General features: G+C 32.9%; 3 protein-coding genes across 4 annotated transcripts; 2 read left to right on the top strand and 1 right to left on the bottom strand.

The window, feature by feature from the left end:
• Nucleotides 1-2,366: 2,366 nt before the first annotated feature.
• Nucleotides 2,367-5,647, bottom strand: LOC102608045 (uncharacterized protein ycf45). 2 transcript variants are annotated; one of them, XM_006478232.4, is made up of 9 exons: nucleotides 5,317-5,647; nucleotides 5,114-5,176; nucleotides 4,855-4,932; nucleotides 4,400-4,620; nucleotides 3,930-4,002; nucleotides 3,536-3,820; nucleotides 3,140-3,283; nucleotides 2,961-3,011; nucleotides 2,367-2,604 (listed from the first exon to the last, which is right to left on the bottom strand). In XM_006478232.4, the coding sequence occupies exons 1-9, from the start codon at nucleotides 5,560-5,562 to the stop codon at nucleotides 2,533-2,535; spliced, it is 1,233 nt and encodes a 410-aa protein (XP_006478295.3). In that variant the 5' UTR covers nucleotides 5,563-5,647; the 3' UTR covers nucleotides 2,367-2,532. The 2 variants fall into 2 exon arrangements, with proteins under 2 accessions (XP_006478295.3, XP_006478296.2); XM_006478233.4 differs by having other exon boundaries at nucleotides 5,336-5,644.
• A 955-nt stretch (nucleotides 5,648-6,602) lies between these two features.
• Nucleotides 6,603-8,413, top strand: LOC102608911 (uncharacterized). The gene is made up of 3 exons (XM_006478234.4): nucleotides 6,603-6,955; nucleotides 7,377-7,551; nucleotides 8,003-8,413. The coding sequence occupies exons 1-3, from the start codon at nucleotides 6,820-6,822 to the stop codon at nucleotides 8,094-8,096; spliced, it is 405 nt and encodes a 134-aa protein (XP_006478297.2). The 5' UTR covers nucleotides 6,603-6,819; the 3' UTR covers nucleotides 8,097-8,413.
• Nucleotides 8,414-9,164: 751 nt separating this feature from the next.
• LOC102609195 (chlorophyll a-b binding protein CP26, chloroplastic) lies at nucleotides 9,165-11,167 on the top strand. The gene is made up of 6 exons (XM_006478235.4): nucleotides 9,165-9,468; nucleotides 9,662-9,746; nucleotides 9,861-9,911; nucleotides 10,026-10,146; nucleotides 10,227-10,361; nucleotides 10,762-11,167. Exons 1-6 carry the CDS (start codon nucleotides 9,240-9,242, stop codon nucleotides 11,020-11,022), a joined length of 882 nt encoding a protein of 293 aa, XP_006478298.2. The 5' UTR covers nucleotides 9,165-9,239; the 3' UTR covers nucleotides 11,023-11,167.
• The last annotated feature ends 6,981 nt before the right edge of the window (nucleotides 11,168-18,148 follow it).

Below are 18,148 nucleotides of genomic sequence, written 5' to 3'. Positions count from 1 at the left end.
GTATCGAAACTTATGATGAGATAGATTAAAGAATGTACATGTCACAATAAAAGAGTTCTTAACATCACTATATTTTGGTGCGATAGGAGGACAGTTTCAATGTGACTGTCTTTTAGTGCTATAGGTGCCTGTTGCTCTAATATGTTTTGATCTGTTTCATCGCAAGTTTCAAAATTGTATATTATACGCCAAAAACAAATGCATGTAGCCAATTTTATAATCTCCAGAATGTACTCGACACATTTTATATAGCTGAAGTACATACTGTGATTATGTGCAATAGGCAGTGGGGTAGCTGTCTGCCGCACATAAACATTACTTTATTTATGTGAGAGAGTCACTTGTCTCACTGCTTGTCGCAAGTGAATTTTCCTATTGCACATAATTTGGGCCTTGTTTTACTTTTACTTGGAATTTTTATTGTTTTTTAATGATTTTTTTTTTTATTTCTCAACTTTTCTCAACTCAAACTAAGTATCTTGAGAAATTAAATTGTTTTATGATGGAAAATAAGAACAATTACAACAACACCTACATCAATTTCAAACCTAACTCCTAAACTTAATACATTAAAAGTTTATATTGTGTAAGAAATGTACACTAACCCTAAGAAACTCTCTTATTGATGATTATATTTTTAGTTATATAATATTTATTTAATGGGGTTTGGTGATTTTTTAAGAGTGATGAGGTTTTAATGATTTGTTAGGAGTGTTGAGAGTATTGAGAATGTTGAGGTGATGATTTTTTTTTTTTTTTTAGATTTGATAGGAGTGGTATTTAATTGTAAATTTATTGAAAGTGATGAGAACTCTTTGGTTTAAAAAACTAACAATTTAACTAGTTATAATAGAAAAAAGTTTGAGGATAAAATTGAAAAAATCCTAAATTTTATGGTTAATGAGCACAGAGCAGACATATTAAATATTGTGCGCAACAATACCACGTAACGTTATTAATTACAAAATACTATAAAAAGAGGTAGCACGTAGGCTGGTAGTTACCAACCACAGGGTGAGTGAAATTATTCACCTATTCATTTTGGAATTAACACTTTATAAGTAACACATTTCAACACGTATCATTTATATCAGAGTGAGTGAGAGCCTGGTTAATTTATAACACCATGAATGAGATATGATTCTGTGCCACGTATTTAATTACTCATTATTACGATAGGTGAAATTGTGACGTGGCATTTGAATCATACAATTCTTGCAACATAAAAAAAGAGTTGCGTGGCAGTTTGATTTTACCAGCCACTTACGAATGATACCGACCCGAAGGACTGATGGGTGACGACGTGTCTTCGTATCCTCCTCCAATGCACAAAGAAATGCTGGCTTCATCATTAGCCTTATTATTATCTTTAAATTATGATAGCTCCAAGTGGGTTAGTGATGCCAATTTTATTTATCAGATCCACTTGTTTAACGTTTTATCTTAGGCTCTTAGCTCGCTTCTATATATGTGTCCCTTGCTGCCGTCCTCATTCAGTTTTTTAACATTCAGTGGATATATAACTATATATTATTACAGGAAATACTTGTCATAGATAAGGAAAATAGTACTTATAACAAAAGCGTAATTTCGTGGACCTTCTCTTTAAATGAATAAAATATGTAGTTTAAAGGTAGATTATAAAACAAATTGGCTTGGGTTCTTTTTACTTAAATGTAGTTTAATGGGGCAACTTTGATAATTTCCTTACCTTTTAACTGAAAAGTTATGACAATTTCGTTAATTTTTCCATAATCTTTAATTAATTGTGATTAAAAAATTCTTCAATTATATAATTAAAGGTATTCATATTCCTAACATCAAATAACCATTAAGGGTAAAATGATAAGATCAACAAACAAAAAAATCGATAAGAGTTTAAATGTATTTTAAAATATCGAGGGGGTTTCAATCGATCTTGTTGAACAACATTTGGCTTCGCTCTTTTTCCCATACTTGGAATGCGATACAATTGCTTGAACTTTCAGATTTTTCCCTTGCATGGAATTGAAATTCACAAGATTGGGTGCGAAATCCACATCAAGGAAAAATTTCAACAAAATTTCTAATTTCAAAATAGAGTTTTATCTCGATGGATTTGATACTTCGTTGTCTTTTTGTATGTTCCAAATAGTCATACGTTTGTGCCTCTTTTTGTTTTTGGTTCTTGAACAAAGATGGATTGTAAATAAAAGTTCAAAGAGGGGACTCATAATTTTGCTATCAAGAATAGGATCGATTTTGTTTTATTTGCCAGTATGTAATTGACATAAGATGAGTCAATCCACCTAATAGATTAATGACAATAATAAAGTTTAATCAGAGAATGATCTATAAATTTATAAAATAAAATCAGTCATTTCTAATTAAACTTCAAGATGCAAAGGAACTTTTGCATTTCTAATTGACGAGCTCTTCCATACACTGTGATTGTAGCAAAAGTTTTTGAGGGAAGGCTATGTATATTGTCATTCACAACATATTACAATAGGACACGGGCTGCTGAATTTACACATGGGTGTGAGAAAATACTTATATATCATGTCGATCATATGCCTTCCATCTATCTACCACAACGTTGAACCGATCATCTCTTTTCCTGATCTGCAAAATCCCGAATCAAATGAATAATGCTTCAGATTGCTGTATAATGGTCCAAAAAAGAATTATTTGTGCACCGTAATCAAAATAATGGACTAAGTACAAAGAAAGTGTATAATGTGCTTATCTTCAATTGCGATATAGAATTCAATCAGGCAAATCACAATTATCCAGTAATTTAAAGTCAACTGCATGAATATTGTACTTCTCACTTGCACTTCTTCAGGTAAATGGCGGTCATAGAACTTATAGAAAATGAAAACTGATAACACGTGTGGAACTCTTTTTCTTCCCCCTCCCCCCCAAAAAAAAAAAAAAAAAAAAAAAAAAAAAAACATGTGACTACTGAAAAGAAGTACCTCAACTAATGGGGTTTTTCCACGAAGCAACGTATCCACACTCTTCTCCGTCTGTAGAATGAGAGCAAAACGTATTACACAGAAGTAAGAAGTTATAAATCAAATAAGTAACCATATGAGCATACCAAGATACAAGAGTATGTTAATCTTGCATTCAAGTTCAGTATTGCTAGGAATACCTTATGTGTGACCCAGTAATGCCTTTCTCTCATCTCAATCAAGAAATAAAATGTTGGAGGGGCTTTTCTTTCGAGAATGCTTTTCTGACACCTTCGAGCTCTAGCTTCCTCGTCTCCTAAAGTAACAGTATCTACACCCCCAATCTGCAAACAAGAAAACCAACAAACAATAAGTAATTTTGTCTCAATATAGAGTACATTGCAATTGTAGGTCTAGAAAAAATTTTCTATTTCAAACTTTGATGAACTATATGTATAACTCAAAACTAATTTTAACTTGACCCTGGGTCTTAGCTCAACAAGCAAATTGCTCTTGCGGAGTTGAAGAACCTTAAGTTACAAGTACAATACGTAACTATTGAACTTAATCTGAGATAATCATGAGACAGAACACACCAGGTCAGAGAGTATGGGATTTTTTATTATATTTTCAAGCCACTCTCCATGAGCGGTACCAATAAGCATGACACCTCTCTCAGCAATTGATCGACAAGCATGAGCTTCTGCTTCAGTGCCAATCTCGTCGACAATGATCACCTCAGGCATATGGTTCTCGACTGCTTCAATCATGACTTTATGTTGCAATGATGGTTCTGGAACCTGCATTCTTCGTGCGGTTCCAATTGCTGAGTGAGGAATATCCCCGTCGCCTCCTATTTCATTGCTAGTATCAACAATGACCTAAACCAATTTTTATTTAGTACAAGCATTTGTCAAAACACAGCCAATGATACTAAACAAGTGATTGGAAATGAAAGAAATGTTGATAGTACAGAAAATCGGTACTCACCACTCTTTTCTGAAATTCATCAGACAAGACACGGGCAATCTCCCGCATAACAGTAGTCTTGCCAACCCCAGGCCTAAAATAAGAAAGAAAAAAATCAAAGATAATTTTATTAATTGAATAAAGTGCATAGAAGAACTTCACTATGAGTAAAAAAACATTTCTCAGTCTTAACATTTAACATTTAACATTCTCTCCAAATCTTAACAAATAGCAAATCCTCATGGAGGCACTAGACAGAAACAACAGAAATAAGAATAGAATTCCTTGATATAAATAGTGCACTCATTTTGAATCCCTTACAAACAGAATAAGACTTCTCGCAGATCTACGTACGTCACAACAGCAAGGTTACAATTTTATATGATTTCCTGACCCAATTTCCCACATTTTAGACTGTCTGACATCATTAGCCTGTTTGAGTATCTTTCCAACATATCTTGAAACATTAAATAGCATAAAGATCCACTTACCTTCCAACGAACAAGATGCTCTTCCCATAATGAAGTAAATCATAAACCATGTCAATATGGCCGCTGACTGCCCGACCAACACGACAAGTTAAACCAACAATCGCCCCTTTCCTACTCCTAATAGCAGATATCCGGTGCAGGGTACCCTCAATGCCAGCTCTGTTGTCCCCTCCAAATTCCCCAACTGCACTTTGAGCATACTCCAACTCTTCCACCGATACCTAGCTAATAAGCATATAATATATGTAACTAAAACCAAATTAAGAGTTCTCCCTTCTTTAACAAATACATCCCTTTCTTTTGTAATAAAAACTTTACAAGGTATCCAGAACCATCAGTCATAAGTTAATCCAACGAAGCAAATGGCATTGTCAGAAGAGATAGAATAAATAAATATGCATTTCACTATTAGAAGCAACTAGAGACTTGAAGATGTCCCAAAATCATGAATTTACCTCAGTACTCCTTAAGTACTTCCCGCCAAATTCACCTAGATAGCGTGCTTCTGGTAGCCGACCTAGGTCCAGTATAACCTATGTGAAGCATAGCATTGCATCACCATCCTCATCAATTTTGGAGCAAAAGTGAAATTCCTAATTATGACCCTAAAATGGCACTAATCAAAGCTGATTTTACAGAGAGTTGTATGCTATCACAAATATGTTACTAACAATCACAAGTGTAGCAGCAAATTTAAAGTTTTAAGAAAGTCACCTCTAAGAGTTGTCCCCTCTTGGAATCATTTTGAAGTCTATCACGCAAATCACTTGGAAGAATCTGCCAAAAAGCACCAAAAGCATTCATATTAACTAGAATTTGGTTAGAAAATTTAACAAATAAAAGGCAATGCAAGCAACCCCGTTGCAATGTAAAAGATTAAAAGCGAATCCAGATGAAACCCAGTTGAGGAAATGCACTTGGGAAGAAAATGGGTACTTGCAAGAAAGCATGGAGATCATCCTCCACGACCAAACGGGCACCGTCTGATGACGATGAAAGATGCACAGACAGTGACAGTGAGATTCTTTTCTGAAGACATAGGTTCGTTTTTGAGGGCAAGAAGTTGAGTTGTTTATTTGATGATTTCGAAATGCAAGAAGGTGAATAATTGGCTGAAAGAGCTGAGCCTGAGTGAGAAAGTGAAAGACTTGCAGTTGCTGCATTCATAGTCTCACAGCGGCGCCGGCTCCCTTCTGTTCCTTTCCAGTTGCGGCATGAATTCAGTGGTAAACAAACTTTGAAGATAAGGCGGCCGGGTTGCTCAATGAACCGGCCAGCCCATCAACTCTCAATGGCCCAGGCTCACTTGGGCTTTTAATTTTTTTTAAAATTTTTCATTAGTGTAAATTTTGGATCACCCTTCTTAATTTGATTATTTTTAAATTATTCTCTTTTTTTTTTAAACAATCTCAAATTATCTTTTTTTTAAATAATGAAAAAATAAGAGTAGATTGATAAATTTTTTTGTCTTTTAAAAATATAATAAATAAATTAAAATTTTTAAACGAACGAAGTGATTTAAAAACAATTAATTCATTATAACGTAACATAAAACTAATCTTTTTTATTATTATTTTTAAACATTTAAATGATAATGAAAAATTTTATATACTAATTAGTAAATACTAATCTTTTATCTTTTGTTATCACCCAAATTTAGATGATTGTAAATACAAAATTTCTTTATAATCAATTGACTTACGCCTGAAAGGTTATTTTGTACGTTCGAACTTGTGTTCGACTACAAATGGTATAAAAATGAATTATGAGAGTGAGTGCTAAAATAAAAATACCTTCTGCGGAAAAAAAAAATGCCCCTAAATAGCTTTTGTCTTTTTTAGCCCTAAGACTTCGTTGGGTGCATTTGATAGATTGTCTAACGTGTACGTAAACGCCATTTAGTGTGAGCTTGACATCTTGTTGACACATCTTGCGTACGTTATGACAAAATAATAATAATTAAGCGACAATGTAAAGAGATTAATGGGGAGTTTTTTGATTTCCAAAAAAAAAAAAAATGATAATAATAATTAGAGCACACTCCAAAGTCTAAAGTCTAAAGTCTAAAAATATAGCAGTTTGAAAATTGGCTAACGTTACGAAAAGTCTCCAAAATTGACTATTCCTATAAATTCAATTTGAAAGTCCCCAAAAGTGACTATTTCTATAAATTCAATTTTATAATATAATAAAATAATAAATACAATTAAAAAAAAATTAGATGAACCGCAACAAGATTCAAGATTTCAAAGCGTTTTTTAATTTTTGAAAATGGAGACCAATTATATAATTGTAATTGCGGATGCCGGAGAGAATTAGGACTCTTTTAAAAATTGAAATTGCCAACCATTTATTCATACTAAAATCCCAATAATTCTGTCTTTTCTTTCGGAGAGAGTGAGACCAGAAGTCTCGTGAAGATGAGCGGCAACGACGACGAGAGGGGCTTGATCTGGAAGCTTCCGGAACTCAAGTTCAAAGACTTTGGCAAAGTGGGTCCCGCTTTCGGCACTGGCCTTGGCTGCGGTGTCGGCGTCGGCGTTGGCCTCGTCGGAGGTAAAAATAAAGTAACACCCACTGTTAGTGATTGCACTTTCTTATGTATTTGTTGCAGGCAAAACCCTCGGTGGGTTTTGTCCCAACTTGGATGAAAAGCCTTATTCGAGTCAATTCCCTTGATGGGTTTGGTTTATTTTGTTGATATGATTTCATTTCTTTGATTCAAGTTTGAATTTGTTCTGCAAGTGATGACATTTTGATGCTAGTTGCAGTACTTTCATGTGAACTCTTCAGTGGGTCTGTTTTTGTTTTGATGATTTGGACTTTGAAAAATAGATGAACTGCTTCGATGGATTCATTTTGTTTTTACTAAACCACTATTGTGGTGTGTGTATGCTTGTTCAATTTACCACACTATTATGTTTAATGATTATATCTTAAGCTTTGAGATGTTAAACGCCTTTTTTTTCCCCTCCAGGTGTAGGCATTGGTCCTGGGTTTCCTGGTATGCAGTTTGGCATGGGGTTTGGTGCAGGGTGTGGGGTTGGTGTGGGGTTTGGTTATGGTGTTGGGAAAGGTATTGCTCATGACGCGCATCGGAGGTACTCTAATGTCGGGAAGCTATTTCAGCCTCAAGGAGATGCTTCTTCTCAGTAAGTACATCCTGTGGTTCCAATTTCCCAATAGTTCATCAAATAACTATGTTTGTTATCTTTATCATGTAATATTAGAACAGAATTCTTAATTCCATTTTCAATTCTCTGGTGGTTTATGCAATTACAGCTATGTGATTATGGCATTTAGAGTTCAATACATACACCGGGCATATTAAAATTGGCTACTCTGTTTGATGAGACCTGTTTTGGGTTTAAAATCTACATTAGCCTTAGATATGCTTAAACCATTAAGATTGGTTTTTAACAACTAATAGGATGCCTCTGAGTCCCTGACAATAATGTTGTTTAACTATTACTGTTTTTTCGGTTATTTTAGTTAGGGTTTCCTTTGTTTTGTTATTTTATTCTTATCATCTTTAATTTTGAGAGGGACAAAATATCTAATAGGATGCTTCTGACAAAAAGAACGTTTTCTTGTTGCTATCAGGGAAATGTTGGTTGAGCTCATTGATGAGCTTGTCCTTAATACCAAGAAGCTGGTCAAGGCAACCTCAAGAGAAATTGAGAAGTGGAGAAGATGAGCAAAGCTTGATGGGGGTTGTTAGGTGTTCTATTTTCATCAAGTAGGAAGCTCTGGTTACAATAGATTTGATATAGTTGCTTGAATTAAAGAAACTGATTATTTTAAAATGCAGTTTGGGCATGTATTTATCATATAGTGTTTCTGATGTGCGAGCTGTTGTAACTGTTAAGGTGCTACCTCTGATCGATTGTCCTGAGCTGGTTGCATTCGGTCAGGTCTGAACTGAATGCAAAAGTCCATGTTTCTGTTAAGTTCCAAATCTGCACCCTTCTGGTATTTGCTGTTACTTGTTGGTGAGACATGATTTTCTTTGAACTTCTGTGGGTTGATAGTTTATCTTCCAATTCACCATTGGTACAGTGCTGCTTGTAATTTTATCTTGCAAAATGCAAACTTAGGTAGTTGCATTTCTTTAAGGATTATCCAGCTGTCCTGCACTTTGCACCAATGCTTCAGAATATTTGTTATATCTGTTTGCGCAACCTTTAAAAGTTATGCGATGCCCTGGCTAATAAATTTAGGAGAAAAAATTGGTTGTTAGCTTGTCATGGGATGAGATGGACTGCTGATTGGAGCGCTTTCAACTTGGTCTTCCTGATTTTAGGTTTTGTATAAACCCAACGATTTTTTCAGAGAATTACCCAATGGTTTGGCGGCCGTGGGAATAGAATTTTATTCTGTTAGTAGACCATCGAGATAAAAAAAGCAAATTAACAGTTTACAAAACAGCAATCTTTACCAGTTTACCATTTGAATCAAAATGAGGTCTACACAAAAAACAAAATAGCCACACAAAAAGATTTAGGAATGAGAAAATTAATAATAATAATAATAATAATAATAATAATAAAAATAACGAAATATTGAAACGGATAGGACACGTTATCCAAACCTAGGCAATTCGCAATTCGCAATTCGCATTCCACATCAGCATAGTGATCTGCTATGTTAACAATGCTGGCCTATCAAATTTGAGCGTTAGATTACAAATACTCCACAACCAACCAATCACAAGCCCAAGTGGCATGTCCACGTCCATTAGTTCAAGCTTATAGTTTGTATTTTCCCCTGCTTCCTCCACTCTCATCTTCACCATTTCATTTCTCTAACACAAAGAAGCAGCAGCAGCAACACTCTGAAGATGGCTTCATTGGCAGCATCGTCCACTCCTGCTGCCTCCATTGGAGCTAAGGAGATGCTTGGCAACCCTCTCAATGTCAGCAGTGCTGTTAGGACTTCAGCTCCAGGTGCATCAAACCCTTCTACTTTCAAGCCCGTTGCTCTCTTCTCCAAGAAGAAAGCCGCCCCTCCTGCCAAGTCTAAGCCCGTCGCCGTCTCCCCCGTTAACGAAGAGCTCGCCAAGTGGTATGGTGAGTACATGCCAATTCTACTTTTTCCGAGCTTAAGAGTACGTTTGCAACTGTTATGCTTTTGAGGTCCAGTGGCTTAAAAACTGTTGTATCAGAGCCAAAATCTTGTGTTCGAACTCGCAGTTATTGCTCTGTCTGGTTATAATTTCAATATAGGTCTTTCAACATATTGCATGCATGGTGAATTTTTCAGGTCCTGACCGAAGAATTTTCTTGCCCGAGGGTCTCTTGGACAGATCTGAGATCCCTGAGTACTTGACCGGAGAAGTTCCCGGAGAGTAAGATTGTCCTTCTTCTTCCCTTCAGGGCCTCAGATGATTTTTCTTGAACATTGTTTAGTTGAATGTTTTTTAAAACATTAATACATAATGAATTTTGTTGCTTTAATGCAGCTATGGTTACGATCCTTTTGGTCTCAGCAAGAAACCAGACGACTTCAGCAAGTATGTTAACTTAAGCTCTACATTTTTTTGTTGTATCTTTTTATGAAATCATCCGAAGAAACAGTTCATTGATTATTGGTTAAGAAATATATGGTTGGATTAATTTCATTGCAGATATCAGGCATATGAATTGATTCATGCCAGATGGGCCATGCTTGGTGCTGCTGGTTTCATCATTCCTGAAGCCTTTAACAAGTTTGGTGCTAACTGTGGTCCTGAAGCTGTCTGGTTCAAGGTTAATTTGCATTTTTCCAGATCGTTGCTCCTTTATGTCGTGTATTTGCTTATGGTTTTGTTAATGTCCTGTTTTTGCAGACTGGAGCTCTACTTCTTGATGGAAACACATTGAACTACTTCGGAAAGAACATCCCAATCAACCTTGTTTTTGCTGTCATTGCTGAGATTGTTCTTGTAGGTGGTGCTGAATATTATAGAATCACCAACGGTTTGGTAATTGTCTTTGTCCTGCTTCTCATTAACATCACTTACACATTACTTACGTGGAAAATTAGTTTACCGCATTACCATTACTAGTCAAAAGCATATTCTAAAGTTAAAAGTGTAGCGAATTTGATAATTATAGTCATCATATATCATTTAGTTAAGCAAACACAAATAGTCAGTTAGTTGCGTGCAAGGACTACATTCAATCTGCTTCCTTTCAAGCAAAGTGCAAAGTTCAAATTCAATTAAACGTTAAAAAATTACAAAAAACTTTAGAGGTGAAATTTCAGAGTCTTTGAAAAGCTTGGGGATGAGTTTTGAGTTCCATTCGATATGTTCTGGTAGATACATGCATGCATGGTTACCGAAACAAAAAAACTCAAACTCTGTGCAATTTCCATCGTAGGATTTGGAGGACAAGCTTCACCCAGGTGGTCCATTTGACCCACTGGGATTAGCAAAGGATCCTGACCAATTTGCATTGCTAAAAGTGAAGGAGATCAAGAATGGAAGACTTGCAATGTTTGCCATGCTTGGTTTCTTTCTCCAAGCTTATGTCACAGGTGAAGGTCCAGTTGAGAACCTTGCTAAACATCTCAGTGATCCTTTTGCCAACAACTTGCTTACCGTGATCTCCGGAAACGCAGAGAGAGCTCCCACCCTGTGATTTCAGTTGTTCTGGTGTTCTTTTCACTCGAATCTAAAATGCATTGTACATCTCATCATCAAGACATTTCCAAGATGTTGAAACCTTAAATGATCATGGCACTCGAATCCCTACTCTCTGAGTTATAGAGCTTGAGTGTTATTCACCTATAACCTCTTCTGATATATCATTTAAGCTAAATTGAATCTTGTTCTTATGATGCAAGACACGTAAAGGGGGTTAACCAAAGTTGGTTGGTGTGAGTGATTCGGCACTCTCACTCCTTAAGAGAGGTCAGGAGTTTAAGTCCCGCTCTCGTATGGAATCACCACTTTAGTCAGTATTTTATCCTTTACGGGCCGACCTGGTGCGAGCGAGGATTAGTCTGGGTTGTGGTACGGACTTAAAAGTGCCTCTCACAATTGGAGCTCACTCAGGACTACCTCGTGGTTCAGATAAAAAAAAAAAAAAAAAAAAAACTACCTCGTGGTTCAGAAAAAAAAAAAAAAAGTAAAGAGGGAAATGAAAAGAGACAAATTGACTAAGATTCACTTAAAGAAGGGGCAACTTTTCCAAATAGATCTTATTAGGAAAAAAAAAATAGAGTGAGCAAAATCTTAGTTATTTTTTAGAATGGTGGCTAAAATGGGATACTAATTTGAAAGATGAGTTCGTAATTCATGATATTTCGGTTATTTCTTTTGGCATCATTCAATTTCTTTTATAAATTACCCCTTTTAAGTAATTGAGATGTATAATAAGAGTTTATTCCATTAGTTTAAGATTTTTTTTCTTGCTATCAAAGCAGGTTTAAGCATACCCAAATTTTGTGTTTAAGCATACTCAAATTTTGGAATTAGCCGCCATGCCGATGATGGTTTCCGAATGGTGATGTGCGCAAATGAGTAATGAATTAAAAAAAAAATTATTTTTTTTCAAAGGAATCCAATTGTCAATCACTCACAAAGAAATAAGTTCCAAGCAACAAGCTCTTTAGAGGCTTCCTCAAGTGTATTTAACATGTCAAAAGGGTGTCTAAAGAGCACAACCAAGAGGCAGATAATCAAGATTTTCACTAGCTTTGAAGAAGTGTCCTGTATTGAAGCAATAAGATAAGACCGTGTAGACAATCTCAACAGCCTCACTCTGCTCTCCTTGACATATTCATCCGATGCCTCTTCAGTAATCTTCTGCTTTCGATTTCCATCATAGCCAATAGCTTGCTACATATTTCGTGCCAAGCATCTAGCTAAAACTACTCCATCTTCAATGGAGGTGCAGCCATCCTGGCCGAGCAACGGGGTCATGGCATGCATGGCATTGCCGGCAACTGTTACTATTCCTTTCCTGATCGGTTTAGGAGTATATCTCCTGGTGCTCGGTAACTCAAATGTGTGAAAGATAGTGTAGTGAGGTGGCAATTCTTCACCATTTCTAGTTATTCAGCTGGGAAATTATTCTTGATTGTTTCTAAAGTCATTCGTCTGATCAACTCTGGATCGTTCAAGTTCATGGAATCAGTTAATATGTACCACAAAACAAATCAGTTATGCAAATTAAATGATATAATAATAACACCATTTTAGAAAACACGTATATGAAAGTAAATTTTCATCAAAATATTTGGAAAAGTCTTGAGTGCTTTGGAAGCATTACTCCTTTTTTATTAATCAATCATGATAATATTCATACACACATGACAGATAACCAATCATGATAATATTCACACAAACATAGCAAGCAGTAAATGAATGAGGAGTAATACACCAAAATTACCTTAAAGAATACTGTCCAGTAATAACTTAACCCATTTATTTTCAAATTCAAATTTTAAAATATACAACATCTGATAAATTAGACTCTTGTTAACTAATTTATCAAGTACACATAAATATCTTTAAATTTAAATAAAATCACTACGTATTACACAACGAGCTTCCCAATTTCTGGAAAATTAAACCAAGTTTTAATTTAAGAGTATTCTATAATTAAAGCATGTAGCAACTATTGCTACATGTGCCTCCACACCTTTATACCAACGATCAAACCATCATATATCACTCATTAGACTCATTTTGATTATTAGTTAGAATCTTAGATCGTGATTGGTTTGTCTAATCTGTAATTAATTAAAACTAGATCTGTCTACATTGCAAGAGATGTATTTTTTTTTCAGGATTTTAGTTTTTATTTTTTGTTTATTTATAATTTTATTTTTAAAAAATTAGTGAATTGGACAGAGTCCAAATCAATTTTTAATCTCCTATTCCCAAATTTTAGTAAAATGCGGGATGAACTATTATTTCATACTTTCCACCTCTTTGACGACTAAAAAGATCCCTAGTCTTTTACTACCACCACCCACATTAGATCTCTTAATGACAACCATCATAACATTTTTCTTTCCAATTTCTCGAGTCCATTGAATCAAAGCTTCTCCACCTTTGAATACCTAGATGGACAGAATTCTCGTGTAAGTTAAATAACATTTCATAGAAATTTAAAGCTAAATTAATTATAGATTAAAGTTACCTTGTAAGTCGTGAATTCATTACTATAATCCATCACATAATCTGAATCAGATTTAACTGATTTGATTGAAACATCGTCCTGCATATAATAGAATATGGTTAGCTAGGTAGGACATATTAGGTAGTACAAAACTAATTAAAATCTTTGGTGTGACTTCTAGATATTATTTTTTTCCTACACGTTGTATAGGTATTTTAGACTATGTTGGTGTATTTTTATCTGTTCGCATTAATATTATATATAATTTTTTTGTCAAACAAATTTTGAAGAGACTAATTATCAAAGAGTGTATTTGACACACTATATTGTATTACAGTGTGTTGCATTATTTAATACAAGTATATTGCATTATGCTGTATTATATTAGCATTGTATTATAATGACGTTGTACAATGTTTGATGTTATATTGTATTATACTAAGTTTATATTAGTATTATTTTATTATTGAATATGTTAAATTAATTATCAATATATAAGTAAATAATACAATATAGTATTATTAGATAAAATAATATTATAACATAATCTATTTTTTATATTTTATTTATCATAATAAAAACTAAAATATAATTAAAACATATTTAATGCCTCAAAACTTCTAAACTAGTGAGCAATAAGTCAATGTAAAGAGTAATATAATATAATGTAGTACATGTTCCAAACACCCCAAAAATATTCTATTGTAATAAGATGTGTATTCATATTTTTTTGAGCATTTTATTGTCAACCAGATTTGATTCTAACGCCTAACAACTAATTATCGAAAAGGTCAGAGTTATTAATTATTCTATACAATTGAATTGTGCATGTTGAGCAAACAAAAAAACTAAGTTCAGAACGTTTTATCCAAATGCAAATTCAAGCAACGATGATAAACAACACAATTTCGAACAACAAGTTACTGAAATTAATTAAAAATCTCTCAATCAATTCGAATAATTACAGAATAGAAAAATCCATACCTCTCTATGATTAAAATTGTTTTTATATTGATTTGCTCCACCATAAAATCAATATAATTCAATTTAAAGTGTTCGAAATGATGCTATGTTCCAACAACAAAGTTAGTCAAACTAATTAAAAGTCTCTCTATCAATTTCGAATGGCAAATTAAAGAAATTCATACCTCTATGTGATTAAAATTATTCTCATATTGACTTGCTCCTCCATAAAATCAATATAAACCAATATAAATTCATACCTCCATAATATTGTATTCCAAACACAGCTAAAGTATTCTATTGTAATAAGATGTATATGTTGGTTAAAAATTATTTTGCTTTGTACTTCACGTATGGGCACCTTTATCACTACTGAATGTAACTAGCAGTAAAAAAATTTTTTTCTCTCAAAGGTAGAGAGAAAATTTTCTTTTCATTTTTCTATATATGGTGGCGTCTTTATTCTTTTTTGAAAAACACAAGCCTTTTTATATCTCTTTTTGGTGGAAACCCTTGACTTCTCTATTTTCTCTCTATTTTAATTCTATTAAATAAAAAATATTTGATTTAAATTAAAATACAAAATAAAACCACAATGTAGCCTATTACTTGTGTTTATTATAGGGGCCTACCTTATAAAATAATACAAGGCCCCCTTATACACAAACATATTAAATAGATATGTGCTGTACAAATTTTATATTGTAAATCTATAATCTCACTGCATATAATTGCTTCCACCAAGATACTAAGTAATCTTGACTATAAATGTATGTTGCTTCCATTGGCAATTCAAATTAAATGATAATCACAAATATGAAGTTATAATTAACTCAAAATTGAAATTGTAATAAAATCAATGCCAATGAGATTTAATAAATTTGACAGTCATTTCAAAGTCAACTAAATCTCATATATGATCAAGTTCAATGTAGTCAAATAATATCAGTGAATTCATATATGACTAAGACAAATTATAACTATCGTCTAAACATAAATAGATGTCTAACTCTATTTATTAACTGCAAGCTCAATTTATTTAATCCTAAAATAACTTATGTTTATGTCTTTTGAAAATTCATATGATGATTACACAAATATATAAAATAAAACTAAATTGACCTTATTCAAAATATTTATGCAATTAAGATATTTAAAAAATATTTCAAAATTTCTTATAATCAGAAAATATATTTATTAATAAATCTATATGCTTTAAAGAGCACAAAATCCTAACAGTATATTTATATTTTTTCAGGCATTTCATTCTCAAACAACTAATTATAAAAACGCCTGACAACTAATTATAAAAAAATTCAGAGTTATTAATTATTCTATACAATTGAATTGTGCATGTTAGGCAACGTATTACGAACGAACAAACTGCGTTCAGAATGTTTCATCCGAATAAAAATTCAAACAACCTCCATAATAATCAACACAATTTCCAACAACAAAGTTACTGAAACTAATTAAAAATCTCTCGATCAATTTTGAATAGCAAAGTAAAGAAATTCGTACCTCTTTGTGGTTAAAAACTATTCTCACATTGATTTGTTCCCCAATAAAATCAGTATGAATCACTTTATTGTGTTCTAAGATTAATAAAAAAACTAAAGAATATCAATTTAGAATTAAAGAAAAACATAACATTGAATGTAAAGATGGTTCAAGAATAATTTTTTTTTTTTACGATGTTTTAGTGTCCATAATTATTTGATTTAGGGGTATTTTAATTATTAAAAATTATTTTTAAATGTGGGTTAAATGAATAGTTTGATGAGTTTAAATATATAATCTTGGACTTTGTTAAAATCCGGTAAAGTTATTAAACCATATAGTTTAATAATATAAAAATATTATACTATTAAATCACACAATTTAATAACTTTTCTATATTTTAATAAATTTAAGGATCGTGGACCACATAACTACTATATATACAAAGTTAAAAGAAAATTAAAGATATAACAAAGATTGAAATAAGAGATCTATTTCATCGTGGGAAATGGTGGCCAAGGAGAAATTTTTATATTAGCACACGCGGAAAGGAGATTTATAGTTGAGAGAGTTTTTAATTAAATTGATCGCGGTGTACCTTTTTTATTGAAAGCAAAAACGATAAATACTTACTTTTTCAAATTTGATTATTAAATAATTGTCTATGGTAGGTGACTTGGTGTGCCATGTGTGCATTTAATTATATAATTACATACGAAAGAATAGGTGAACGGTGCATTAAATCATCTTAAAAAGTGTGAAAACTTAATTTATTTGATAAGCGTCACGTTGCATCCTCTAGGAACAAATTTTGAAATGTGTAATATTATTCTTGAACTTACCTTAAATAAAAGTTGAAAAATAAAAAAATCACAATTTTCAAATAAAGACTTTTCTTAGGATCATGTAACCAATGAAAAATTTATAATTCAAATCAAAGTTGTAGTATAAAATCTTGTAGAATGTTTTAACTTTTCTTTTAGTGTTAATTAAAAAAACAAACAAACACACACACACACACTTCAAACAATTGAATAGCTAAAATTGAATTGGTTTTCTAAAATAAATAGCCCCTTAAAGTATGTATTAGTTTTTGTGATTACTGTCTCTCCTCCATTTCATTATTTATTATTTATCTTTATTATCTATTAATTTAATTAATAATGCATTCTGTTCAGTTAGAACTGAATTGCACCACTTTATTTTGTAGAGCGAACAACCGACGACACTTTGCTGTAAACAAGCTACCATCCATTGTAAAACATGTTAAAAGTCGAATACCAATTTCATGATCTAACCCAAAGGCATTCGTCCAAGCCCAAGTTTAAAGTTTAGTCCATGAAAAATTCAAAAATTGTATAGAGAATAAGAGATATTTCTAATCTAAAAATATGTAATCAAGGTAAAAATATCTAAGTTTACATATTTCTTGAACAATTAGAGATATTTGTAAAATGTGGTTGTCATATTTTTTGTAATTTAATATTTGTGTGGTTTGTATTAGATCTAGATTACTATAAATACCTTTAAGCTCTTTGTTGTATGCATCAAGTGAAGAAAGAAGAATTAGTTGGGAGAAAGAAGAGTGAGACATGAGTGCTGTAGTGTCTCTTTTGTAAAATATCAATAAAATAATTTGGTTTAGTAAAATTTTTTTGTTGCCCAAATAGTTTTAGTTTTGAATAATTTACTCCTCCTCAGTTTTTAGCAATTGGTATCAAAGCGTGGTTGGTCAAGGACCACCGTAGTAGTGATGCCAAAAGTTCACAATAGTAAAAAACTATCATGGAGAAGTTGTATGAGTACAATGAGGATGATTGAAGATTGTTTGTTGAAGCTTTATTAAATCGTGAGGATTTTTAAACTCTGCAAGTTTGTTGGTGAAGATCAAGTTTGCTTGTCACTGTCAAAGTCTTGTAAACATAATAGGTGACATTCAAGTAGTTGGAGGAGTCAAAAAGCTCAACAACATAAATTTCAATACATGGAGAATATTGATGGAATCCTATTTACAAGGCCAAGACCTTTGGGAGATCGTTTGCAGTAATTATGTGAAACCACTAATCGAGGATGCTGCTTTGAAGAAGTGGAACATTAAAACTGGAAAGCTCATGTTCGCCATCAAGAGTACAATCGAAGAAGAGATGCTGCAACATAAAAAAAAAGCTAAAAT

The sequence above is a fragment of the Citrus sinensis genome, chromosome 3 (assembly GCF_022201045.2).
Source record: "Citrus sinensis cultivar Valencia sweet orange chromosome 3, DVS_A1.0, whole genome shotgun sequence".
Lineage (NCBI taxonomy): Eukaryota > Viridiplantae > Streptophyta > Magnoliopsida > Sapindales > Rutaceae > Citrus > Citrus sinensis.
Note: the sequence above shows the minus strand (reverse complement) of the source record. Positions and strands in the feature narration are given on the sequence as shown.

What these genes read in the sequence shown, in the direction of transcription:
- LOC102608045 (XM_006478232.4), bottom strand. Translation starts at nt 5,562, where the DNA reads ATGCAGCAACTGCAAGTCTTTCACTTTCTCACTCAGGCTCAGCTCTTT. An exon ending in AGTACTTAAGGAGTACTGAG is followed by an intron (nt 4,621 to 4,854) that starts GTAAATTCATGA and finishes CTTATTAGCTAG; the next exon opens with GTATCGGTGGAAGAGTTGGA. An exon ending in GAAAAACCCCATTAGTTGAG is followed by an intron (nt 2,605 to 2,960) that starts GTACTTCTTTTC and finishes GGGATTTTGCAG; the next exon opens with ATCAGGAAAAGAGATGATCG.
- LOC102608911 (XM_006478234.4), top strand. Translation starts at nt 6,820, where the DNA reads ATGAGCGGCAACGACGACGAGAGGGGCTTGATCTGGAAGCTTCCGGAA. An exon ending in CGGCGTTGGCCTCGTCGGAG is followed by an intron (nt 6,956 to 7,376) that starts GTAAAAATAAAG and finishes TTTCCCCTCCAG; the next exon opens with GTGTAGGCATTGGTCCTGGG. An exon ending in CAAGGAGATGCTTCTTCTCA is followed by an intron (nt 7,552 to 8,002) that starts GTAAGTACATCC and finishes TGTTGCTATCAG; the next exon opens with GGAAATGTTGGTTGAGCTCA.
- LOC102609195 (XM_006478235.4), top strand. Translation starts at nt 9,240, where the DNA reads ATGGCTTCATTGGCAGCATCGTCCACTCCTGCTGCCTCCATTGGAGCT. An exon ending in AGAGCTCGCCAAGTGGTATG is followed by an intron (nt 9,469 to 9,661) that starts GTGAGTACATGC and finishes TGAATTTTTCAG; the next exon opens with GTCCTGACCGAAGAATTTTC. An exon ending in AAACCAGACGACTTCAGCAA is followed by an intron (nt 9,912 to 10,025) that starts GTATGTTAACTT and finishes ATTTCATTGCAG; the next exon opens with ATATCAGGCATATGAATTGA.